General features: G+C 45.6%; 1 protein-coding gene across 2 annotated transcripts in view; it reads right to left on the reverse strand.

Annotated features, from left to right (window-relative positions):
• Positions 1-21789, reverse strand: part of KAT2B (lysine acetyltransferase 2B) — a 104180-nt gene extending 82391 nt beyond the window's left edge. Inside the window, exons 1-2 of one of the 2 annotated variants that reach the window (XM_055321094.1) lie at positions 21478-21606; positions 16982-20437 (exon numbers count right to left, since the gene is read on the reverse strand). Coding sequence is in view for 1 of the 2 variants with exons in the window: in XM_055321093.1 (XP_055177068.1) it covers positions 21478-21789 (312 nt within the window). In the remaining variant the exon portion in view is untranslated. Of the gene's footprint in view, positions 1-16981; positions 20438-21477 lie in introns of both variants that reach the window. The other variant, XM_055321093.1, reaches the window with a different exon arrangement.
• Between the last annotated feature and the right edge of the window lie 320 nt (positions 21790-22109).

Consider the following 22109-nt stretch of genomic DNA (forward strand, 5'->3'; position numbering starts at 1 on the left):
GAAGAAAACACAGGCAAAACACTGAAAAGTATAAACGTTTTGTCAGCCCCACAGCACTGCCACTGTGCTGGTTAGTATGTGGCAGCCAGTAACAAATGGGTATCCTGTCTTCAAAAGGTAGCAGGTCCAAGGTGAGATGCTTTGTTAAGTGTGAAATAAACACCAGATTCCAAAGGCTTAGTGTCAAAAACAAAAGAAAGTTAAAATATCTAAGAATTATTTTCTATTGATTACATGTTATAATGATATTGTGGAATATTAGGTTAAAGAATGTATTAGAATTAATAAAATTCAATGGTTGGTTTTTCTTTCTCCTTTTTTAATGTGTTGGGGTGGATTGAACAGTGTTCCCCTAAGTGCATGTTCATTGGAACCCTAGATAGGCTCTTTTTGAAAATAGATATAATATTTTTGTAGATATGATTTACTTAAGGATATGGAGATGAAATTACCCGAGACTTAATCTGGGCCCTAAAACCAAAAACTGGTGCTTTTATAAAAGAAAGGAGAGAAAGATTTGAACCAAGTCAGACACACAGGCCATGTGAAGACAGAGGCAAACATTGGACTTATGCATCTATACACCAAGGAATGCCAATGACTGCCAGGAGGCAAGAAAGGATTCTTCTGAGAGCCTTCGGAGGAAGTATGGCCCTGCTAACATCTTGATTTCAGACCACTGGCCTCCAACACTGTGAATAAGGCAAGTTTCTGTTGATTAAAACTCACCTTGTTGGTGATAATTTGTCACAGCAGTCCTAGGAAACTATTACATGTAGCTACTAGAAAATGCTGAGTTACATATGTAGCTCATATTCTATTTCTATTGGACATCACTGCACTAGAGTTTAAGAGGAATCTATCCTCCAAAACCCAAGTCTTTGCTATGGACCCTAACAGCTTATGCCTAGAATAGTCCCAACATTTCCTAAGTGGATCTAAGTAGTTCAGGTTATACCTCTCTGAGATATCTGGAAATTCCTTGAGCTTGGCTCACTTGTTTCAGGATATTTTTTTTTGGTAGGATATACAAAGTACTTCCTACATGTGTACATTCACCATGGGACACTTGGAAATCTAAGTGCACAAAAATTTTAATAAGTGTGGGACTTCTTGCCCAATTTACTAAAGAGTACATGCTAAGTCCTTTACAAAACATTCAATGCCAGTATCCTTGACTGCCAGCAAAGCACCTTCTGCCACGTGATTCAAGCCACAGCCCCCATGCCCTCTGCCTTGGCCTTTATATCTATCATCTATCTCCTTTCCAGAAGTGCAGGCCCAGCCCTGTTCTTCCAGATAAGAGGTTTTCCTTCAAAACACCTTTCCCATCTCTCCTTAATTAGGCAAGACAGCTGCTAGCTACAGGAACTCCCAAGGGGATTGGCCTTGCAGCTTTAACAAAGTACCAGCTGAAGGACAACCTTTTAGGGAGAGCGCTGCCAAGCCAATTACTGCAGCAGCTAGCAACCTGGGCACGAAGAGGGGAAAGCTGCCCCGATGACTTCATCTCCCCCAGGAGCACGTCTCTGCAGACATGGGAGAACCAAGAAAGAAGCAAAGGCCACTGGATTGCTCCAACAGGCCCAGGATAAGAATGGGTTTGCCCCAATAGAATCCAGGGTTAAATGGCAACAGCCCTTGTTGTAGTGTGCAGAAGCCAGGACAGAGGATGAGGAAGAAACTGAACTGGATAAACAGGCGATCATGGCTCAGATGACAGACAGATGAGGGAGCAGGGTGCTTACAGTTCACTTAGTGTCGATGAGATGGGTGTGAAGATATTTGGGTGACATCCAGAGGAACAAGAGAAAGACAGCCAAGCTGACTCACAGGATTCAGTCATGCTTAAAACGCTGGGAAGTCCTATTTGCTGGAAAACTTAACCCAGTGACAGGGATGTCCCACAGCAAGAACACACTGAAGGGAAATTTATGGAGTAAAACTGTGAATCCAACATTTATTAAGCCCCTCAAGTGAGAAAAACACTTGTACACTTGTTCTTATCCTGTATGCAGAAGGTATTCATTATTCAGAAGAGGAAGCTGAGGCTCTAAGATGTTAAGAGATTTGCCTGAACTTTTTCAGTCTTCTTCTGCAAGAAGCCTTGAGTATATTCAGGCCGTTAACTGGAGTCCCGTGGTTGTGTGTGGAGGTCTTCACTCTATTTAACTACCTCTCTGCCCCATGTTAGACAAAAGTAGAATGTTTAAAAGTCAACACCAAAATCATTACAAGATACAATGGCTCGAGGATGGCTATAATCAATAGCCATATAATCTGTCAGATAATAATAAATGCTGACAAGGATGTAGAGAAATGGGAAATTTCAAACACTGTTGGAGAGGATGTAAAATAATAGCCAAAGTCGAAGAGTTTGGTGGTTTTGTAAAAAGTTAAACATAGACCAATGGAATAGAATAGAGAGCCCAAAAATAAACCTTCACATAAAAATCAAGTGATTTTCCAAGACCATTCAATGAGGAAAGGACAGTTTTTTCAACAAATGCCGTTAGAAAAACCAGATACTCATTTGCAAAAGAACGAAGTGGTTCAACCCCAGCCTCATACCATACACAAAAATAAACTCCAAATCCATCACGGACTTAAGTCTAAAACCTAAAACTATAGAATTCTTAAAAGAAAACAGGAAGAGCTTCATGACATTGAAATTTGGCAATGATTTCTTGATAGGACACTGAAAATACATGCAACAGAAAAAAAATAAACTGGATTTAGCCAAAATTAAAAACTTCTGTGCATCAAAGAATACAATCAATAGAGCACAACTCACAGAATTTAAAAAAAAAAAAAAAAACAACGCTGCCAATCAAATACCTGGTAAGGGGTTAATATTCAGACTATATAAAGAACTCCTACAACTCCGCAACAAAATAATATACAACCCAATTTTTAAAAAATGGGCAAAAGATATGAATAGACATTTCTCCAAAGACATACAAATAATCAAATAAATACATAAAAAGATACTCAAAATCACTAATCACTAGGAAAATGCAAATCCAAACCACAGTGAGATATCCCCTCATACTCATTAGGACAGCTATTATCACAAACACAGAAAACAAGTGTTGGTGAGGATGTAGAGAAACAGGAACCTTTGTGCATTATTGGTGGAAAGGAAAATTGGTCAGGCACCATGAAAAAGTTATGACAGTTCCTCAAAATATTAAAAATAGAATTACCATATGATCTAGCAATTCCACTTCTGGGAATATACCCAAAATAATTGAAAGCAGGAACTTAAATATTTAAGTTCACAACCCTAGTTCACAAAAACATTTATAAAAACCAAAAGGTAGAAGCAACCCAAGTGTCCATTGACAGAAAATGGATAAACTGTAGTATATGAATACAAGAGAATACACTATTCAGCCTTAAAAAATAAAAGAAATTCTAACACGTATTTCAACATGGATGAGCCTTGAGGACAGTATGTTAGGTAAAATAAGCCAGTCACAAAAGGAAAAATACTGTATGGTTCCACTTGTATGAGGTACCTAGCATAGACAGATCACAGAAAGTCAGTATGATTGTAATGCTTGCCAAGAGATGAAAGGAAGGAGGAATGAGAATTATTGTTTAATGGGTATAAAATTTCAGTTTGGAAAGATGATATTAGTTTGTAGATAGTGATAGTTGCACAACAATATGAGTTTCTTTTCCTTTTTTTTAAAGATTGTATTTATTTATTTGAGTGTCCACGAGTGGGGATACAGGCAGAAGGACAAGCAGACTTCTCACTGAGCATGGAGTCTGACTATCCCAGGACCCTGAGATCATGACCTGAGCCAAAGTCAGACACTTAACTGACCAAGCCACCCAGTTATCCCAACAATCTGAGTTTCTTAATACTAATGAAGTATAACTTAAAAATGGTTAAGATGGTAAATTTTATGTGATGTGTATTTTATCACAACTTAAAAAAAATAAATGTTTTTAAAAGTTAAACATGAATTTACCACATGATCCCACAAACCCATTCCAAAGTATCTGTCCAAGAGAAATGAAACATATATCCATGCAAAGATTTGCACACAGATGTCCACTCAGTGTTATTCATGTCAGTTAGCCAAAAGGTGGAAAGCATCCAAATGTCCATCAACTGGTGAATACATAAACAAAACACACCATATCCACACAGGGGAATATTATTTGGCATTAAAAAAGAATGAGATGCTGATTATATGCTATATGAATGAGCCCAAAAACATTATCCTAAGAAGCCAGTCCCATTCTGCATAATTCCATATATATGAATTCCAGAAAAGGCACTTCTATAGACATAGAAGTAGATTGAATAATCTGAGACTAAAATGCAAAGAGGCCTGACACCAAATGGACACAAGGATCTTTTGGGAGAGGTAGAAATCTAAAACTCAATTTCCTAAAAGTCGTTGAATCGTAAACTTAAAACCACAGACTTTTGGGGCATCCAATTATATCTCACTAAGGTTTTTTAAATGTTATTTATTTTTTTTAAAGGTTTTATTTATTTATTCATGAGAGACACAGAGAGAGAGGCAGAGACATAGGCAGAAGGAGAAGCAAGCTCCCCACAGGGAGCCCAATATGGGACTCAATCCTAGGACTCTGGGATCATGACTTGAGCCAAAGGCAGATGCTCAGCCACTGAGGCACCCAAGTGTTTCTCACTAAAGTTTTTTTAAGGCAAGAACTGGGGCACCTGGGTGGCACAGTTGGTTGAGTGTCCAACTCTTGATTTTGGCTCAGGTCAGCTTTGGTGGTGATCTCAGGGTCATGAGACCAAGCCCTGTGTTGAGCTCCAAATTCTCCGTGGAGTTGGCTTACAGCTCCCTCTTTCTCTGCCCCTCCCCTCACTAAAATAAGTCTTTAAACATATAAAAATCAAAAAAATTAAAAGGCAAGAAGTGCTAATTACTAATTATCACTTCAAATACAGGTCTTCTGCAAAGTTTCACCAAAACGCATCCCAAAATTGAGGTATGTTTTGTCCTCACAAATTAAAAAAAGCTTAATAAGCTACATTTGGGGGAAAGGAAAAAAAAAAAAAGGACCAGCAAACGGGGGCCTCCATCTTTGTCCTTTTCTAATCTAAAAAAGTGAAAGAAGTTAGTGTCTAGGTGGCTACAACCTTCACTGTCAGAATTTGTCTTGGCCAAAGAGAAATGATGGGAATAAGTCATTAAGTAGGTTGCCCTGCTTTTAAAATGAATGGAAACTTTGAAATAATTAAAACTTGCTAATAATACAGCCTTATCTGCTGGTGCTTCTTTTGGGCTCCTTCATTCAACACCCCTGACTTGCTGACATCCAACTTTCTGGCATGTTCACAGCTTCATTTGACCCTAACTGGAATCTAAATGGATTTCTATACAATGAATCTAGTTCCCCTCCTTGGATTGTAGTATAAACTGTAGGGTGCAGCCTCTGGACGGCAGGGGAGGGGAGACTGACTCATTCTGGAGGTGACAGAAAGGGAGTGAAAGCCAGGATGGAGGAGGACAGGGGAGAGAACCAACATTCTCGTTTGTCACTGTAGCAAGCTGCCTGAATTCTTCTGTTAATGGTGTGCATGTGTTACTCTGGGGGGGGGGGGGGGAATCTTTTAATCCTATTTTATTTTTTTTTAAAGATTTAATTTATTTATTAATGAGAGAGAGAGAGAGAGAGGCAGAGACACAGGCAGAGAGAAGCAGGCTCCACCCAGAGCCCAACATGGGACTCGATCCCAGGGCTCCAGGATCACGCCCTGGACCAAAGGCAGGCACCAAACCGCTGAGCCACCCAGGGGTCCCTTAATCCTATTTTAAAACACCACCACCGAAAGTCCCTGTAAGCTGTTGTGATCTCAATAAATTTGGAAGGGAAATGCTTTGGAAGCAATTTGGATAAATAATGTTCTTGTGATTGGAAGCAGTGCTTCTCAAACTTTAATCTGCCTCCAGATCACCTAGGAAATCTTAAAATGCAGATTCAGATTCAGTAAATCTAGGGCGGGGCCCAAGGTACTGCAGTTCTAAAAAGTTCCCAGCGGGACACCTGGGTGGCTCAGCAGTTGAGTGTCTGCCTTTGACTCAGGCTGTGATCCTGGGGTCCCGGGATCAAGTCCTGCATCAGGCTCCCTGCATGGAGCCTGCTTCTCCCTCTGCCTGTGTCTCTGCCTCTCTCTTATTCTCTGTCTCTCATGAATAAATCAATCTATCTATCTATCTATCTTTTTAAGAAAAAAGTTCCCAGGTGAGACCCACACCCTAGTCACATGCTCCACCAACTGAGCCAGACAGGTGCCCCCAAAATCTGGGTATTTGGCCTAAGTGAAAAAGAGAAGGCGGGAGTGGGGGTGGGAGACAAATTTGCCTGGAATTGAAAGTAAAAACAGAAGTGGAAGGGAAGATAACTAGCATGGTAATTCAGGCAGAAACATCTCTGAAGACATTAATGAACAGTGCCACTTTGGTCTGGAAAGTCACAAACCAAATACTGCAGAGTGGTCAAGGATAGAGAAGGAGAATGGAAAATATGCCACGAGGGGATGACCCAGGTATAACCACCCTATTCAAATGCTGCTCTTCCAAGCTCTCCAAGATGACTCCAACATCAAATCAACAAAAAACCTTTCTGACCTTGCTGTCTGGAAGACAGCCTAGGCCTGGGCTAGAGCTCAGTCAGGAACCTCCCTCTTTATGCTAATTAATGAGGTCTGATGGAATCAAAAGCTCAACCCTCAGGCATTATCTAAAAAGGTGCTAAGTGACTCCAGCACTACCAAATGGCCTAGGGAGGGACCAGACCCTGCCTCACATCTGAGTCGCATCACCCAAACACACATCATCCCTGGAAGGGCCTCAAGAAGTCCTGAATGACACCAAGACCAAGAAACTGGTGCCCCAGAACCCTAAATCCCAGACAATCCCTGAATCTCTTCTAATATACACAGAATTAATCTCAGAGTTTATCGGTGAACTTGCCAATGCAGACAGCTCAGTCTTCAACACTGGAAAGACTTGTCAAACTGTTTGGCTGACATTGAGCAGGCCAGACAACCAGCTGACAGAATTTTTCATTCTTCGGTCTGTTGTTCTGATACCAAGTCAGCTGGGATGAGCAAAATAAACAGCGCCATATATGTTGCTTCCTTGGACAGCTCACGTTCTCATGATATCCGTCATTATCCGGGCTGATGACTCGCCAATCCACATAACCAGCCCAACCTGCAAAGCAGAACTCCAGCCTGCATTCCCAGCTGCCCACACCTGGCATCCCTGCCCAGGAAGCTTGCCCTAAACCCCAGAACCCCTTTGCAACTAACCTATTCCCTTCAATGGCATCCGCCTTTCTCCCAGTTCCTGAGGCTCAGTATATCTGAATTCAATGCCCTCACCCAAGGCCATCTGATTCTTCTTTCGAAATCTCTCCCAGATTTACACCTTCTCCATTCTCACTGGCGTGGCCCTGGGTCAGGCCTTGAATAGCCAGTTCGAAGAAATAGCTTTCTTCTCACTTTCAATACATCCCCACTCCCACTCCATCTAACAGGCATGGGACACATCACTCGCCTCTAAATGTCATCTAACAATGTCCAACATTTCTGCCCAATACTTTCCAAGGCAATTTTAGCCTACATCATCTTATTTTCCCCTCCCAATAACCCCACAGGACAAGTAATTCGATGCTTGCAGAAGGGGTGTGGCTTGCCTGAGTTACCCCAGCTGGCAAAGGAGCAAGGAGCCAAAACCAAAACCTAGAACTTTTCGCTGGCACTCTAAAATATCTTGGGTCTCCTCCTTCTTAAAGTGCAATGACTCGCTATTATTAAATGACTTCAGTCCAAAATGTTCTACCTGAAACTCAAGACTTTCTATTGACAGGTTTCTTCTTTACCCAGAGAGAGGTTCCTATTTTCCCCCGATTTGTGTATTTGTTTTTCCTTTTTCTTCAAGTTGGCTGGTCTCTTTATTAAGATCAGCAGTTATTATTTAGCTCTACTTTTAACTGTAATAGTAGCTACTATTTTTTTTGAGCACTTAGCATATTCCAGATACTAAACCAAACTGCCAAGTGGATTATCTCATTTTATTATCAAAACAAAACTTAACTACTAAAAGACACACCTAATTTAACACATCCAGGAAAAGGACTCTTGATTCTCATCCACTCTAAAGCTGCCTCTCTTGTGGTCCTGCCCAACCTCGTAAATGGAGGTTTCCATCCTTTCCATTGCTCAAGCCAAAATCCTAGATATTAGGTTCATTTCTGTCTTTTTCTCACTGCCACCTCCCACCACAAATCAAATCCTGTTGCCTTCACACTCATAATATTGCCCCAAACTAGCTATTCTCACCCTCTCCACTGTCATCACCCACACACAAGCCATCACCCACTTACACCCACACTGCAGTAACTTCAACTAGCCCTCTTTTTTTCCTCTTGTACACTGTACTCTTCTCAAAGCAGTGAAAGGGGATGCTTTAAAACCCAAATCTTATCTGAATCCATCTGAAACAGCCCAGATGCCCAACAGCAGGTGAACGGATAAACAAACTTGTATATCCATACAGTGGAATACCTCTCAGCAATAAGAAGAAATTAACCACTGATGCATCTAACATGCATGAATCTCAAAAATACTGCACTGAGTGAAAAAATAAGAGTATGTACTGTGTGGCATCCTTTACATGAATAATTCTAGAGTATCAAAAATGAATATATTGTGATACAAAGTAGATCAGTGGTTGCTTCTGAGGGGGAGGCATTTGAGTGGCAAGGAGCAGAAGATAACTTTCTAGGGTGATTTAAAATGTTCTGGGTCTTGATACGCATTTGTTGGAAATGATCAGAACTGGAAATGAAATCATTTCACTGTGTGAAAATTATACATGCTCAGCCATCTGGCCCTATCAACCTCTCCCACTTCATCCCCTACATTCGTTCCCTTGCCCCCGACCTGGCCACAAGGGTCACCTGGCCACCCTGGAGCATGCCAAGCCATTTCTGCCCTGAGTCTTTGCACTCCCCACCTGGCACCCTCGACACACGTAAACAGACACACATACCCTCCCGCCTCCAGTGGCTTGGCTCCTTGTTATCAGGCAGGCCCCAGACCATATCCCATCCACAGAGAGACCTTTCTGGGCACGTATTGGAAGGACTCCCCAGGCACTCTCATTTACTTCTCTGTTTTCATTCTGTGTGGCATGTGGCATTTACCACTTTCTGTTATTTTCTTGTTTACTGTGTCTGCTTCTGCTACCAGAAGCAAGCTCTGCAAGAGTAAAAACCCATCTGTCACTGTATCGCCAGCATCTAAATCAATGCCTGGCACATGATATAACAGTTTGTTGAATGAATGGGTAAAGTTGACAATATCACACTCTCCCATTTTTCAGTTATGAAATCACAGGCTTGTAAAGGGTAAGTAATCTCCCCATGGTCACACGGTGAGAAAGCAGCATGTCAGTATTCAAACCCAGGCAGTCGGTTCCCTAAGTCCATGTTCCAAGCCACTCTGACGTCTTGCTCCCTTCGCTTCTGCTTCTCTGCTATTTTCTCCCCTTCACTCCACCTAGGCTGAGCCTCCCCCCTACACTTCCACCTGCCCCAGCTGATGATTGTTTTTCTCTGAGCTGACTTCATGCTTGATTATTCCCTTGAATTTTTCTTTCCCTCTCTGTCTCCCCAGCAAGATGAGGGGCTCCTTATGGCTTGCACTTCCCTTTGTCACTCACCCGCCACCAGGACAGAGCCTGGACACAGGCACCTAACCAGTACTCATGGATGTGTTCCCTTGGAGGTAGGGTGAGTCAGGTAGTCCTGGGTATGTGCAAATCCTGGGTTACATGACTCACTTTGCTATTTCCAAGTAAGCTGACCTTGGCTTCCTTGGCATCCTGCCATCCAGTTTCAACACCAGCTCGTTAGAGCTAATGCAAATTAGAGCTGCCATCACCAGTCACTATGATACGATTCAGGTCTCATCCCTGCACTTCTGGAATCTCCTGCATACCACAGGAGCCTGCACGGGCCAAGAGCATGCAATGATGGGGGCTTTTCCAGAGAGTATAGAGCTAATGGAAGCATCCCCACCATGTCCAGCCCTGAGGTCACTGCAGAGGTTACTCAAAGCCTCCTCCTAAGGGTAGGTAGTGTATCACTCCAAATGGATCATTAGGAGACGTTAGTCACACTTTTGTGCAAAATACATGCATTCATTCATCTCCTGATTTTTTTTTAAGATTTTATTTATTCATGAGAGACACAGAGAGACAGAAAGAGAGAGAGAGAGAGAGAGGCAGAGACACAGGCAGAAGGAGAAGCAAGCTCCATGCAGGGAGCCTGACGTGGGACTCAATCCCAGGTCTCCAGGATCAGGCTCTGAAGGCGGCACTAAACTGCTAAGCCACTGGGGCTGCCCCAGATTCTTTTTTAAAATTTTTTTATTTTATTTATTTATTCATGAGAGACACACAGAGAGAAGTAGAGATACAGGCAGAGGGAGAAGCAGGCTCCACGCAGGGAGCCCAATGTGGGACTCAATCCCGGGACTCCAGGATCACGACCTGGGCAGAAGGCAGGCGATAAACTGCTGAGCCACCCGGACATCCCCATTCATCTCCTGATTAAAAAAAATAATAAGCCTTGTGACTGGGCTTCTGGGTACAAACAGAACAACAAATTAAAGAAAGCCTATGGTAACCTTTAGTTTAAGTGGGCAGCAAAGCGACAAAATATAAGTAGTAGTTAGAAAACACGTCTTTGTAGGTGATTTTTTTTCTAGTTCACAACACCATATAGACTTTTAAAATATATGATAAGACCCTTTACTCACTTCATAGGTTTTAACTCACTAGTCTCACAATACTTACAACTCCCTTGTGAGAATTTACTTCCAATTTTTTTTTTTTTAATTTATGATAGTCACACAGAGAGAGAGAGAGGCAGAGACACAGGCAGAGGGGAGAAGCAGGCTCCATGCACCGGGAGCCCGACGTGGGATTCGATCCCGGGTCTCCAGGATCGCGCCCTGGGCCAAAGGCAGGCGCTAAACCGCTGCGCCACCCAGGGATCCCAAGTTACTTCCAATTTGCAGAAGAGGAAACAGTGGTCAGAAGTTCACATCATTCCCTCAGAGAAGGATCAAAAGTGGATGTGACCCTCCTAGCTCTATATTGTAGGAGAAATCCAGGCCATCAAACAAGTACTGCAGGTCACCAGGTCTGTTGTAAGCTCACAGGGAACCACACTTAGCTACAGAGTCGGGAAGATGCTGTTCTAGCCTCAGCCCTGGCTGCCCTGCCCCTGGGACTACGTGGCTTTGGGCAAGTTACTAAACCTCTCTGAGCCTCAGTTACCTTGTCTCTAAATCTTCCTTCCAATCTCACAAAGCCTCTGAATATGAAATGCACTGTGAATATGAAATTACTCATTTATTCAACAAATACATATTGAGCACCTACTATTCACAAGGCACAGTCAGCAGACCTGGGATACGAAGCAAACCAAAGTCTCTGCTTCATGAAACTTCTATTGTCACAAAGGAAACAATCTTAATATATATATATGATTTCCAAGTGTTGAAGATGAAGTAAAGGAAAACAAACAAATAACCTTACAGAGTGATGGGGTGCTGCTATTTTTGACAGGGGGTGATCAGGAAGGCATCTCTGAAAAGTTGGTATTTGAGAATGGACCAGAATGACGCTTGACAATAATACCACGCCAATATCCAGAGAAGAAAAGTGTGCAGGCAGCCCGGGTGGCTCAGTGGTTTAGTGCCACCTTTGGCCCGGGGTGTGATCCTGGAGTCCTGGGATCGAGTCCCACATCGGGCTCCCCTGCATGGAGCCTGCTTCTCCCTCTGCCTATGTCTCTGCCTGTGTGTGTGTTTCTTATGAGTAAGTGATTAAATCTTAAAAAAAAAAAAAAAAGAAAGAAAAGTATGCAATGCAGGGAGTATCAGCATGTATAATTAAATGCCAGAGATGAAAACAATTCATTACAAAGATTCAAGGGGCACCTGGATGGCTAAGTTGGTAAAAGCGACTGACTCTTGGATTTGGCTCACGTCGTGATCTCAGGGTCCTGGGATTGAGCACCTTGTTACCCCCCAGCATCAGACTCCACACTCAGCAGGGAGTCTGCTTAATATTCTCTCTCTCTGGGACGCCTGGGTGGCTCAGTGGCTGAGTGCCTCCCTTTGGCCCAGGGCCTGATCCTGGAGTCCCGGGATCGAGTCCCACATCAGACTCCCTGCATGGAACCTGCTTCTCCCTCTGCCTGTGTCTCTGCCTCTCTCTGTGTGTGTCTCTCTCATGAATAAATAATGAAATCTTTAAAAAATAAATAAATAAAAGATTCTTTCTCCCTCTGCCCCTCCCCCTGTGTATGCTCACTCTCTCCATGTGCACTCGCTAAAATAATAAATCTTTAAAAATATATAAGGATTCAATGTTATTTCAGTTGTGATGAAAGGGGATGAACCATCATAAGGAATTTAGACAGGAGCTACTTAAGTAGAAATTAAAAAAAAAAAAGAAAGAAATTTAAAGCAACCCATGGAAATAAATGAAGAATAAATAAATGGCATTAGGTACAACACCCCCATGTACATGTGCACCCAAGTAAAAAAGACAAAAATCCTGTTGCATTAAATACACCAATTACAGAACAAATTACTTCATAAGTGGATAGTCCATATGATTCTATTAAATAATAAGCTTACATATCACACATGAGTTTTCAAGGATGAGTTGTTATGCTGAAACTGTGTTTTGAGTAATAGAGTAATCTGTGCTCCTCACTGCCACTCCTGAAGAGAGGTGGCCTCACACTTTCGGAGATTAGGGCCATGAGGGGAGGGCCGAGGAGGATGATCTCTTTCCTGCATCTCAATCCCACAGGCCAGGAACACAACACAGAGGTGTCAAGGACTACTGGAGCTTTATTGGCTGGATTCTAGCCAGCCTTCTAGAGACCCTGCCACCACTCCCAACACGTATGGTTCTGCATGGCTTGCAGAATACAACATATAATTCTAGACATCTTCTAGAACCAAAGATGTGTGACAGGAGGGCTTCTTCACATGGATATTTACCAGTAAGGACTCACCAATACAGACTCCAGAGGAGAAGATGCAGGCTACACATTTTACACCTGTGACATCACAGGCCCCCAGCACCCACCTCCATCCCAAAGCTTATCTACAGCCCTCCTTGGTTTCTTGTCCCATTCTTGCCTTCAAGGGTTCTTCCCTACATTCCAAGAACATTCACATATGCTAAATTCTGAAATATCAAATTGTCATCTTTTCTTCCAAAGATTTAATTAAAATTCATTTTATGAAGTCCGCATCCAATGACTTTCATCCTGAAAATGGTTGACAATTTTTAAAACTTTTTAGTTTAAAAAAATGTGTCTTTACAAACTACTTCTATACGCAGCAACAGAGATGCACCTCACAGACATCATGGGAGTGACAAAAGCCAGGTTCAAAGGAATTCATACCACACCATCCCATTTGGGTCAAGTTTAAGAAAAGCAAAAGTAATCTCTAGTATTAAAAGAATAAGGGGGGGGATCCCTGGGTGGTGCAGCGGTTTGGCGCCTGCCTTTGGCCCAGGGCGCGATCTGGAGACTTCGGATCGAATCCCACGTCGGGCTCCCGGTGCATGGAGCCTGCTTCTCCCTCCGCCTGTGTCTCTGCCTCTCTCTCTCTCTGTATGACTATCATAAATAAATAAATAAATAAATAAAAAATAAAAAAAAAAATAAAAAAAATTAAAAGAATAAGGGGGGCAACCGGGGTGGCTGAGTGGTTTAGCGCCGCCTTCAGCCCAGGGCGTGATCCTGGACACCCAGGATCGAGTCCCACATCGGGCTCCCTGTATGGAGCCTGCTTCTCCCTCTGCCTGTGTCTCTGCCTCTCTCTCCCTCTCTCTCTCTCCCTCTCTCTCTCTCTCTCTCTGTGTGTGTGTCTCTCATGAAAAAATGAATAAAATCTTAAAAAAAAAAAAAAGAATAAGGGTTACTCGAGGTGGGGAGGTGGCACAAGCGGCCTTCAGCTTCATCTGAGTGGCAGCTGCGTGGCTGTGTGCCTATGTAAAAACTCATCAAGCTATATATGCTTATGACATAAGCACTTCACTGTCTGCATAATAAAATTAAGTTAAACAAAAATGACTTTCCTCTGAATTGGGCTGAATTCAGACTGCTGTGTGCAGTCTTCTGCAGAGCTGTTTTCGGACTTCTAAATGTCCAGGACAGTCAATTCCTTGACTCTCTGGCATATCTGGCACCTTCTACAGCCTCTGTAGGTATCACTTTCATCTTCCTTCAACAAGGAATTCTAATGGGCCAGCACAGTGACCATCCTTGATTGTCAGCTTTAAAACAATCAAGGGCATGCATCTGTCTGTCTAGGCCCATAATAAAAAATGGTTATTTTGTTTGCTTTATGGCCTGCACAGTCTCAATGAACTAGGAAAGCCTTTGAACATACCTCACAATAGGAGTAACAATAAATGTCAAATGAGAGCCATCAAACTCCTGAAACAAAATCCTCTCTGTAAGCCACCGAGAACACCATCCCCTCCACTCCCCATATTACGGAAAGGGGATGCAAAATTGTGCGCTAGAAAGATCTACTTTAGGGGCGAGCTCTTCCCTGAGCAACCACTGCTGCTTGAGGAAGTTACTTCACCTCTTTGGGTCTCAGTTCCCTGCTAGTAAAATGACCTTCCTCACCCTCTTCTTGCCCCAGGTAGAAGGATCAAATGACAAGAGGCTGAACACTTTGGCAAAAACACTATCAACAAAACTGCTGATACCCACAGAAGGTTTCCAGAAATGAACTAAAATAAACATAGGTGGGGGGGCACCTGGGTGGCTTAGTGGTTGAGCGTCTGCCATTTTCTCAGGGCATGATCCCGGGGTCCTAGGATCAAGTCCGGCATTGGGCTCCCCACAGAGAACCTGCTTCTCCCTCTACCTATGTCTCTTCCTCTCTCTCTATCTCTCATGAATAAATAAATAGAATCTTTAAAAAAAAAATAGACATAGGTGGGAATACATATATTCCAAGACCTTTCATACATGCTACCGTATTCCATCTTCACAGCGAGTCAATGAGGTGGTGCCTTGACTCCCACTTCACCAGTAAGGAAACTGAACCCCAAGGCTGTTAAGTGGCTGCCCAAAGACACCCAGCATGGAGGGAGAAGGAGGAGGGTTCTCCAAGTTTGCTCCAGGTAGCCAGGCAGTCAGTGCGCCTACTATCCTGCCACAGGTGCTTTGCGTTTGCAGCAGATTAGGAGTAGGAAACCACGAAGAATAAGAAACCACTGACAACCATTCCTAAACAACTACCTTCCTCTCCTGGAGAGAGGGACGAACTAAATCAGAAGCCACTAAGCCTTGGAAATCCAAGTTTTATTGGCACTGCACAGAGTATCCAAATCTTTCATCTGAGAAGCAGATGTTCTGATTGTTCCAAGGTGCCTCACATGAAATGTCTATTTTACCCTCGACATTCCCTATGACGGCTTAGACTTGTCGATTTCCCTGATAGACACAGAATTAAATCCTGCCTATGTGGACAGGTAACCAAGTTTAAATCTGCTCAGTGGTTTAAAGAAATAAAACAAACCAAAAAAAAAAAAAAAGAAAGAAAAGAAAAGAAAAGAAAAGAAAAGAAAAGAAAAGAAAAGAAAAGAAAAAGATCAAAAAACAACACACCAGCACCGCATCACAAAATGCTAGTTGCAAACACATGCTTCCTAAAACAAAACACTCCTCAGCAGATTTTTGTTCTCTTTTGCCCTATAAACTACTTTCTCAGTTACATAAAACGGTAAATTGCAATCTAAAGGCTTTGCAGGCTTGAATTTCCATCTTCCCTGAAAGTTTATGAGGAAACAATTAAATTTGGTCATCTTTCTCTTGGGCTTTTTGTATTGTGCCTGCCAAATGAAATATTTTTCCTATGTGTGCCTGACTGCATGATACCGCCTCTTAGAGAAGTCACCACGCAAGACATAATTCTATGCTATAGAGTTATTTGGCTAAGGACCACTCTTAAAAACATTTTGTCGACACCCCTGCATGTTTTGTGCTTTCTTATATTACTACTTATCTAATGAGCTCCAAAAAGATATGTTTAATTTGGTTTCCATTTGCAAACTGTGAATTAATACAAAGTATCACTTTAAAAAGATGCCCAGGGCAGGAGGAAAGTTTTTAGGGCAATGGAAGAGTTATAACACCAAACTGTAGTGATGGAGGCATAACTATATACTTTTACTCAAAAGCATCTGACTGCACGCTTACAGCTGGTGACTTTTACGATCTACAAATTATACCACAATAAAGCTGTTTAGAAATATGCCCCATGATTCACAGTGACATTTTTCAGGTTTTAAGTGTTATGCAAATTAGCCTTAAAAGCATTAATTTTTCCTATGCTGCAAACGTATTCATGGCACTACAGGTCAATACAATTTTCCTCTAAAACAGGGTTTCTCACCTTTAGCACTACTGTCATTTGGGGCCAGATAATTGTTGGGCAGGTATGTCCTGTGCAGAGTGAGATGCTTAGTAACATCCTGGGCTTCTACTCACTAGCTGCCAGTACCACTTCCTCCCTCACATTAACAATGACACCAAAAATGCCTCCAGACATCGCCAAATACCCCGGGAGAGGGCGGGTAGGAGGGGCACGTGCAAAACAGCTCCTGGGTAAGAGCCACTGTTCTAGATATTGACAGCTGAAAAAGAAATTTGCTCTCTGGAGCAGTGACCAACAAATGCAAAAGTGTTGGAGGCTCTCCCCAACTTTAAGACTTGCTCTCCCTGCCCCATTCACCAGCTCCTGGCCAACATAGGAGAGTTTTTTCTCTGCCTCTGTATGTTCGACAGTGTTACTTTTAGATTATAAACCATTATGTTTTAAATGCAGCCTAATTTTATAGCCTGTGTCACTCACCAAGTATGGCAGTCAGCCCAGAATCAAAGCAACTGGGTTCTGAATAAATGCTCTTTGGCCATTGACTCCGACAGACAATGCAGCAACTCCATTCACCCAGCATTAATCCGACACTTTTGGGTTCCAGGAACTTTGGAGGACCTTTTCTCTTTTAACTTCAAGGTTGAAGTTTTAGTCTCCATTTTATAGAGGAAGTCATCAAGGCTCAGAGCAAAACTGGATGACTTGTGCCCAAGATCACACGAGTGGCAGAGCTGAGATTTGAGATCCTCTAAATCCCACGGTCTTTCCAGATTTCCACATTAACAGTGTATTCCCTACTCCGAGCTGCTGTAGGGGCTTACCCTGGGCCAGACACCCAGCTGGATGCCTTATACAGATTAGCCCAGTTTAAACCCTCCCTGTTATGCAATGAGACAGTATCATTATTGACAAGGAAATGGAGGCTGAGGTAAAGTCATTGTCCAAGCTCACACCCCTGGATATCCTGAAGTCTGAACTCAAGCACATGCTGTGGGCCACTATACCCTACTGCTTCCTTGCATGTATAAATGGCCTATTTCATTAGGAAGAGTCAGTGGGGTTTTTTAGTAGATAAATTATACTTAAACTCATGGAGACTGAGATTTGACCTACTTATATATTTACTTAAGTTTCTTCTATAACACTAAAAACCCAGTCCTGTGCACACCTGTGAGATACCTAAAAATGCACTATATGAAAGAATTCCCTCTACCTGACTGTCAAGAAGCAGTCAGGCTCAAATTTCACTACCACTATCCTGAAGAGCTAAACTTTTCCTCAGTTTTCTCTTCTCCAGTTCATTCACCCAAGTCAATAACCACACCACTTAGAATCTATTCAGAGACAAACACATATCAAATAATCACACAATTAAAATTTGGGATAAAAGCACTGGGAAGGAAAAGCAAGCACAAGGGGGTTCCAAACAATTTATAACAGAAAGGCTGGCCAAGCAGGTAAAGGAAATGCAAGAAATGTGAGATTGGCAGGAAGAGTTGGGACTTAATGTGAAAGTGAGTTGAGAGAAGAGCTTTCAGTTCCAGTGGACAATATGTGCAAAGGCCCTGAGGTAGAAGGGAACCATGCATGCAGCGCCCTGCAAAGGGGCCAGACACAGCAGTGGTCAGGCCCTGCAGGGCTTTGTGGACTCCAGCAAAGAGAAATTAAGGGACCCAAGTAGAGATATAATGTGGTCAGATCTACATTTTTAATGATTACTCTGGCTGTGTCACACAGAAGCAAAGTGACTCTCTGAAGCAACCTTTGCCAGAACATAGTTCAAAGAACTCTACTCTAGATCCTGCAAAACAAGTTTGTTTGTTTCTTCTTTTTTCTTCTCTCCAGGGTGTGGCATACCACCCGGGCTGTGAACTAGCTCCCTCCTCCTGTTTCGTTTGTGAAGTTTAAAGGCCAGATCTTTTATCAGGTCTGGGACCTGCTTTTCTTCTAATAACCCCCAGTAAACTACTCCTCTCTTTCCAGTCCCTCCTCATTCTCTCACCTCTCTACTCCCTCCACTTTGCCAAGGGGCCCATCAGTGACAAAAGGTAGAGGAATCTGTCCTTTGGGGGCTTTTTTATATGAAGGATAGAGACAAGCTGATAAAGAACCACAGATCTGCTCTCTCACATTCCCCTCACACCCAACCAAACAGAGGTTTTGTTTTTGTTTTTGTTTTCGTTTTAAAGCAAATCTGAGAGAATGTTACTCCCCACGTTAAAATTCCTGGATTCCACAATGCCCTCTTGGCCACACACATTGCCCCCCAACCTGGTGGCCTCAGCCAATGCAGCTTTAGCTCCTGCTGGCCCAGGTCCAAGCTTTCACAAGTGCTTTCAGTTTCTCCACTTCAAGAAGCTTCACGTCACCCCACCCTGCACTGCCAAGAGTCCTAAGCACCCACTGACACTTCCTCCAGGAAGCCATTCCTACCCCACCCATGCTCCAGCCCTAGAACTGCCCACCTCTGGGTTCCAACACCATCCTAAGCAAGCAGGGTTTTCTAACATCATTGTAAACGGTCTACTGCCTACATCCCCGGGCCCCAAACAATGCATGCACGTGCGTGCACATGTACAAATACGCTCAGCAGCTCCAGAAGAACACATTCTGGTGTCATAGCCCCAGCATCTAGCACAATGCCTGGCACCTAGTTGTGACCCCTCTAAATATTTACTGAACGAATGAGCAAATAAAAATGGACATGTCCAGAGTCTCCCAAGAGCAGAAAGAGAGGCCTTTAATGAGCAGCTTTCCCTTCCTAAAAGTTTGGTTGTGCGTGTGAACATGAAACCACGCAAGTCACAAACCTGAGGAAAGCTGCTACATCTCACTCTCAGAAATCTGAAAGGATCAAAGACATGAGTGCAGGGCGCATCATGGTTCTGGGGACCAAAACTTCAGGGAATTTTTCAGACATTAAGGCAGGCTGCTGGGAGAGAAGGTGTTGGTGTGGGGAACCTAATAAAAAGTGACTGAACTGACAGTCACTACATGAACCCATTCCAGCTGCAGAATGTCAAGTCCAATAAATAAATGACCTTGTTTTCCATTCTGGGCACAGTTCTCCCATCTGCCTACTAGACTCCACGCCTTGTTGCCACTAGTCTTATGCCCCTTATGACCACCTCGTGGCCTTTCACCTTTCTTAGAAGTATCCTCCCCTCTATCTTTTTTGCAGTCCTTCATAAACACCAATCCTGTATTGCCCTCAGAGGAGGGCAGTTGCTTTCTTGGCTGAATTCAAAAGGGATTAATAAAACATTGCCCAGGTCTGAACCAGGGACTTGCTACTTGGAGCGTGGTCATTGGACTGGCATCACATCATCTGAGAGTTTGTTAGAGATGCAGAATCTCAGCCCCACTCCAGATCCACCGATTCAGAATTCGCATTTTAAAGCTCCCCAGGTGGGCAGCCCGGGTGGCTCAGAGGTTTAGCGCCACCTTCGGCCCAGGTGGTGACCCTGGAGACCCAGGATCGAGTCCCATGTCTGGCTCCTCACATGGAGCCTGCTTCTCCCTCTGCCTGTGTCTCTGCCTCTCTCTCTCTCTTGTGCTTTATGTCTCTCATGAAGAAGTAAATAAAATCTTAAAAAAAAGAAAAGTAAAGCTCCCCAGGTGATCCCCATGCACCTCAAAGTTTGAAAAGCAGTAGAGCTAGATCCTACTACATTCATTCAGCAATTATTTATTACACGCATGTAGGGGACACGGTGGGCATTCATCCCACACACGAGGATGTGAACGGTGTGGGGGAAAAGGGTAGTTAGTAAGCACAGACATTCCCGTGCGCTTGAGAAGCTCCAGTAAATACTGAAAACGGCATCACTATATAGGGAGAGAGGTTCCAGCAGGATGAACAATCTTTACATCAAAATCCAGAAGCGGTCGATGCAGTCTGGCCGTGAGAATCTGGAACCTGGGAACTTGACCCTGTTTGCAGCAGGCGGGAGATGCACAAGGGAGGTGTGTGAGTGTGTCTCTTCCCCGCCTCAGCCACAGGCCGCAGGAGCTGACAAGGCCAAGTCCCCGCCCCCCTCAGCTGTCACCCTGTCAAAACAAAGCCGCTGCTGACAGCGCAGGGCCAGCCTGCCCCGCGGCCTCGGGCGATCCTCCCACCCCGGGAGCGCGGCGCCCACATCTGGATCTGCGGCCGAGGGGCTGCGGGGGGCCGGGAGCTGCGGTGCAAAGGGGACGGCAAGAAACGCGCGTCCTCAAACTGAGCAGCAGCGCCCGCCGCGCAGGCTGTCACCTTGCCAAATCCTGTTTACACCTCGAGCAGCTGGGACAGCGTTTTAACTAAACAAGTAATAATACAATAATGACGGGGCTGTCACGGCGCGCAGCGGGGAGCTCCCGGACCCTGGCCCCGGGCTCCCACCCCGACGTCCCGCCCCTCGGATCCGCAGAGCGCCCGGAGTCCCGGAGCCGACTTCGCTCTCACTCCTTCCACCCAGCTCAGCTCCTAGCAGCGGGGCGCGCGCGGGGAGAGGACGCGCGAAGACGGGGCGCACACATCCCCCCCCGCTCCCCGCCGCCCCCCCCAAAAAAGAGGTTTCCTTAGCCCCGGGGCGCTCGCCGCTCAGTAAGCGCCGCTCGGCTCTCCGGAAGGTGCCTCCGGCGAGCTCCTACAGAGCAACAAAGCCCCAGGGCAGCCCAGGAGCGCAGACGCAGAGGCAACTCCTTCCGAAGGGGAAGAATGAAAGGCTCCCGACCGCGGTGATCCCCTGCGTCCAGCCCCACGGGACTCTGGTCCGAGAAGCAGCTAATTGGGCGCGGGCGACAGCAGCACTTCCGCGGTGCAGCGGCCCCGGGCGGGAGGCGGGCGCGGGGCGGGGGCGGGGGCGGGGGCGCGCGCGGGAGGGGAGGGGAGCGGAGGGGAGCGGAGGGGAGCGGAGGGGGAGGGGCGGGGGTCCCCGCGGGCAGGGCCCTAGCCCCCCGCGGCGGCCCGGCCCGGAGCGGCGGGCGACTACCTTGCAGGCAGAGTACACTCCGAGTTTCTCCAGTTTCTTGGCCCGCGGAGCCGAGCGCAGCTGCGCCTTCTTCACGGCGATCCGGGCCGAGCCGCCGCCTCCCGGTCCTTCGGCCGTGCCCGCCGCCGCCACTGCCGTCGCCGGTCCGCAGGCGCCCGAGCCCCCGGCGGCGGCGGCGGCGGCGGAGCACGGGGAGCCCTGCGGCGGCGCGGGCGGCGGCGCGGGGGGCTGCGGGGGCAGCGCCCCGAGCCCGGCCCCTGCCCCGGCCCCTGCCCCGCCGCCGCCCGGCCCGGCCCCGCCAGCCTCGGACATGCCGCCCCGGAGCACGGCAGGAGGCGCAGAGTGTCAGGCGCCGCCGCCGCCGCCGCCGCCGCCGCCGCCGCCGCCGCCGCCGCCAGGGTCTCCCTCTCGGGCTCTGGTCGCCGGGAGCGCGAGACCCTCCCCCCACGCCCTCCCGCCCCCTTCGCCCACCCCCCTCCCCGCCCCCGCCCTCCCCCGCGCGCGCCGCTCGCCGGGCTCGCTCCGGCCGCGGCCCGCGCGCTGATGGTGGCGGCCGCGGCAGCTGCTCCCCCAGGAGGGAGGGGACTAGCGGCTCCTCCGCCGCCGCCGCCGCCGCCGCCGCCGCCGCCGCC

Source organism: Nyctereutes procyonoides, unplaced genomic scaffold (genome assembly GCF_905146905.1).
Source record: "Nyctereutes procyonoides isolate TBG_1078 unplaced genomic scaffold, NYPRO_anot_genome, whole genome shotgun sequence".
Lineage (NCBI taxonomy): Eukaryota > Metazoa > Chordata > Mammalia > Carnivora > Canidae > Nyctereutes > Nyctereutes procyonoides.